The 5,015-nt window shown below is 45.5% G+C and overlaps 1 protein-coding gene across 1 annotated transcript in view; it reads left to right on the forward strand.

Annotated features, from left to right (window-relative positions):
- Positions 1–945: 945 nt before the first annotated feature.
- Positions 946–5,015, forward strand: part of LOC101359435 (protein FAM205A-like) — a 14,670-nt gene continuing 10,600 nt past the window's right edge. The window contains exons 1-3 of the mRNA XM_012554338.1: positions 946–956; positions 2,423–2,479; positions 3,456–5,001. Of these exons, the coding sequence (XP_012409792.1) occupies positions 946–956; positions 2,423–2,479; positions 3,456–5,001 (1,614 nt within the window). The remainder of the gene's footprint in view (positions 957–2,422; positions 2,480–3,455; positions 5,002–5,015) is intronic.

Genomic DNA, 5,015 nt, shown 5'->3' on the forward strand with positions numbered 1-5,015 from the left:
AAAAAAATCCTGTTGCCATCAAGTCGATTCTGACTCATAGCAACCCTATAGGACAGAGTAGAACTTCCCCATGGGATTTTGAAGGCGTGGCTGGTGGACTCGAACTGCCAACCCTTTGGTTAGCAGCCTTAGCTCTTAACCATTGAGCCACCAGGGCTCCACATTTAAGTCTAGTTATATTTAATATCAGATGAAAGGCCAAATGTTTATTTTGGAGCATTATTCAGCCATACTTTATGATGGGTATTAGCCATTCCTTCGGCCTATTTTGAGAAAAATTCAAAAGAAATTAGTCTTTAATACAGACTTGGAAAAGTAGAGTAGCACAAACAAGTGTGACCCCCTAAATAAAGTATATCTGCATTCGCCAATTTTTAAAAATAAATTTACTTAATAATATAATAATAATCTCTGGTCATTAAGAATTTTATTATTTATATGTTCCTGTATTTATTTCCTTATTTTTCTCTTTGTTTCATGTGTGCAAGCCCAACAGAATGAAAGTTACTGTGTTGTGAAAAAAAAAAAAAAAAAGCTCTCCATTTCCGAGTGTTAACCAGACTCTGCCTGCCCTAGCCTCTTGTGTACTTTTCAGGTAAGTTTCCAATACAGGTGAAGGAGTTGGTGGAGGTTCCTCTGTCCTGCCTACTCTTTCTTATAAGGTACGCTGTGTGCTTAAACACTGAGTTTCTGGGGAGTTTCAGACTGCTGTAACAGAGAGAGTTGAGTCATCAGGCTGTTGTAGGGTATGGAGAGTGGAGAGAGAATGGGAGCGTAGATACTGCCTGTGGCCATGGCATCTTTAGTGGCAGGCTCTGAAACCCTCACAGATAACCAGATACCCTCATCTACAGACTGAATCACCACATAAACTTCCCTAAGACAGATACAGGCCTTTGACACCCCACCTGCCTTGTGACATAGGAGGGCTTTGTGATGCGGTCAATGACTGTGAGGTAGAGATGACAAAGCTTAGCACTGGGAATCATTAGGTACCAGTATCCTGGACGCCTAGATAGAGGGATGACTGGTCTCCTCATGCTAATGAGGCAAGACCATGTTGAGCCCTCCTTTTGTTCTATGGCATGCTGGATATCCCTTATATACTTATGGCTCTATTTTCTGTGTTATAATAAATACTTGGCAATTGAAAAAGAAATACCATGGATTCAGGCTGGAACCTAACAGGAACAATTATCAGGTAGGGAGACACTGAACACTACTGAACTGTTAAGTCTCAGACAAAAAGCTTTTAAACCCCTAGTTTCTCTATCCCCCCTGCCCCAAAATTTTTTTAATACCAAACCTTCAGTTTTGCTTGTACAGTCATTTCCTTCTTAGAGCCTAGAACAATTCCTTACCAGCCCTCCCTGCAATATGCTGTAATTGAAAACCAAGGATATTATCTGACTTGGGTTGAGGCCTCAAAAATATGAAGTCTACCTTACTGGACCTCCCAGTTTGGGTAATTTTTCTTGTTGGTGGTTCTTTAAGGCCTTTGTAAGCTGAAGCCTTTGGCTACTGGAACCATTTAGCCTTGAATCTATTCCACTCTTCCTCCTGTGTCATCCTAAGCCCCCCAAAGAACTTCTCCTAGAAATGGTGTATAAAGCATGGAATCTGGAAGAGCCTAGAAATGAGTTCCATAAGCAGATAAGGGAAATTTTTGGGTAAAAAAGGGGGACTAGGGAAAGGAAATGTAGGAGAAAGTATAAAATATAGAAAGATATACAAAATGGACTGGAAAATGGTTATAGGTTTTGTCTCATTTTGGACATGAAAAGAAATTTGTGTCAAAGCTTCACATTCTAACTTTTTTTGTCTTTAAGCAACACCTAAGAGTCAGCCAAACGGCTAGAGATGGAGCATCAAGAGGTAAAGTCCCACTCTCTACTCTGATTCCCCTTCACTGTGGGCGAGATTCCCATGGATACTAAACCTAACCCTTGGTGCTAGGAGTCAGGTGCTCTAACCACTGAAGGCTGAAGTTCCCCAAATTGACATTTTCTCACAGAAACTTCCTTGGATGGGAAATCAGAGCCTGGGAATGTCCAAATTTCTCTGCCTTACCCTGCTGGGAATGAAGAAATGAGGAAATAGGACATAAGTCCCTAACTGTCTTATTTACTAGTTTTTATGATACTGTAGAAGTCACTCTATGTCTCAGTCTTATTATCCATAAAATGGGCATAACACTGATGATCCTGCCTCACTCACACTGTGACTGTGAACATCCAATGAGATTAGGAATGAGATAATAACAGTGTAAATGTTTAAGTTATACACAGACATGCCTTAGAGCATGACTCTTGGAGCCTTTAGTCTCCTTTACTAAGAGTCAAAGGCCTCACTACTCAGCTTCCTATAGAATTCCCTGACCCTCTCCTGCCCATGTAACACTCTTTCCTGGTTTTTCAGCTAGGAGACCTTCTAAGGAAGAAGCTAAGAAGCTCCAAGGACAGCTCTCTGTCATGAAAAGGTGACCTCTTGCTCTCTGTTCTTCATTGTCTCCCAAGTCCCAGCCTGGCCTGTGATGATTTCTCAGTTTGGCCAGGGACAAGGATGAGGAGAGAAATAATGTATGGGAGGGAGCCATACACGAGAGAGGCTGGTTCACTGGTGGGGATTGTTGCCAGGACAGAGGTGACCAGACATCGCAGGAGAGAATAGTCTCCCAATCCACTCTGTACTAGAGTCACATTACTACTGGACTTTAGATTTGACTAGTATGTAATTTACAAAAGACTCTACATGAAGTGAACTCAGCAAGGAGACAAGTAATCCAGTCTAGAGTCTGGATTTTGCATAAATAAGTCACCATTGTCATATTCCTTTTGCAGCTACATCCTTTCAAAGGCTGACTCCACTGAGTCTGGCTTGGCCTTGAAACATAGGGAGGTCACTCACTGGGACAGTCTTCAGACAGAAGTCTATCATCTTATCCTCTTAATAAGATCTGCGGAGAACAGGACTAGTACCCAAGAGATGCTGTATATAGCACTGGGGACAATCCACAGTCCCTAGAATAGTGTTTCCACAAGGATGTCATTATCCACACAGTATGGATAACAGACATTGCTTTCAAAGCCCCAAATGAGACTGACTCCAGGTTATACCTGGTGATGTGCCTGGTGATGGCCATTCTGCTAACCACCTGACATCCTCACCTGCCTGGTTCCCTTCTAGTTCAGCTTCTCAACACAGTTCAGCAGAGAACTGGCCCCACCTGCCAGTTCTCTCTGAGGGCCCTGCCTACCCAGCAGTTGTCTGAGACCTTCCCTGACAAGACCAAGACCCTCAGCTCAGCCAGGCCTAACAAGCAAAGTGGTAGATTCCTAGGGGGAGGCCCAGGGCTTACAGGGCTAGGGGAAGGCAGGGCCAATCCCCTAGACCACACTTTTCCAAGGAGGCAGATGATACTGCATCAGTAACGGTTGCCATGCTTCCCTTTCCAGCCAGGGCTGGCTTTCTCAGGAGGGAAGTGTGTTGCAGCTCCTGTGTGCAGACCCCTGCTGCCATATCTCCAATGACATGGCTCTGGACATTCAGCGATTGCTGACAGGTAAAAATACCTTGATCACCCCCACTTCAGCAGGGATATCACCACGTTCCGCTTGCCTAGAGATTTTGTTCATGTCTGGAGTCTCTAAGCAGAATCTGCAACTGGGTTCCAAGAACTCCCGAGAGCTTTTACTGGCATCTGTAACCTCCACACTGTTACAATCAGCAGCTCAGAAATCCTTAACCCAGATGGCTGCCCTATCAACCGTTGTGGTCAGCATCCAAGATTACTGGGATGAACACCTGCAGCTAGGGAAGGGATTTCAACTGCCAGACGTGCCCAGGGACTCGGGGACTAGGTCTTCTTCAAGGCTTGATGAGACTGAAGTTTCTGTGAACAAGCAAGAGATGATATATAGCAACCACAGTCTTTTTCATGAGAACCAAAGCCTTCAGCCCTTGAGATCCCAGGTCTCTCTGCTGTTCCTCAGCACAGAGGTCACTAATCTGACACATGCTATGGCCTTGCATATGGTCACTATCTTCCCTGCTCATCTTCCATTCCTCAGTCCTGAAGTTCTCAGGCTTCTTGAGGTTCATGTAAAAAAATGGATGCGTTTCCAGAGGTGGGGACTCCCCAGATGTGTGGAAGAGTCTCTGAGGCAGCTTATGCCAGACTCACCATTCTTTTACTGGCCTGGAAACAGCCAACCAGTTCCTTTCATCATGTATGATACTTTCAATGCATGTGTTGTAACAATTGAAACCATTTCCCACAAGACCTGGGGTTCATGTGTGCTCTACCAGACTACTCAGGCCTTCTGGGTTACTAAATGGTCTATTATGGACCAAGAACAAAGCTGCCACTGCCAGAAAACTCCAAACTCTCTGGCTCTGGCCTTGCCCTCTCCAGCCCTTAAAGTCCTAAATGGCCTGTATCCACAACCTGGGGGACAGGCTGAAGACTCAGGTAATCATCTGAAGCAGAAGCACAGCCAGCTATTCTGTAGCTTCTCGTGTCTAACCACTGAGTCCCTGGCTGTAACTTACATTCACTTTCAAGGCCTTTCCACGAACAGGCGCACGCCCCAATTACCCTCGAATGTTCCTTTTCTCTTCAAAGGGCCCTCGTTCCTCCACCTACTGCCTAACAATCCACCCAGGTCAACTCCACTTTCTTCCTTACCTACCCCAAATTGGGTCTCTCCTCCTGACCATCAACAAATACAGATCAATCTCCCATTTCTGACTCCGGCCGAGTATGAAGCCTTGGAGTGGAACTTGCTGGAGAGGCAGCTTCAGCTTAGGTGGGAATTCCCAGCTATTTTCCAGAGATCACAGCATGCCCAGAGCCCCATGCAGTATGAGCCCAGCAACACACCCCACTCTCCTGAGACCCAGTTGCTCCTGTCCCCTGCTGACCAGCAGCCCCTGCCCGCGAGGAGCAAAGCCTCGGACAATGTGAATGTCCCGCAGCCACCAGCCCCAGAGGCCGATGGGGTTAGTGACCTGTT

Source organism: Trichechus manatus, unplaced genomic scaffold (assembly GCF_000243295.1).
Source record: "Trichechus manatus latirostris isolate Lorelei unplaced genomic scaffold, TriManLat1.0 scaffold00016, whole genome shotgun sequence".
Classification (NCBI taxonomy): domain Eukaryota; kingdom Metazoa; phylum Chordata; class Mammalia; order Sirenia; family Trichechidae; genus Trichechus; species Trichechus manatus.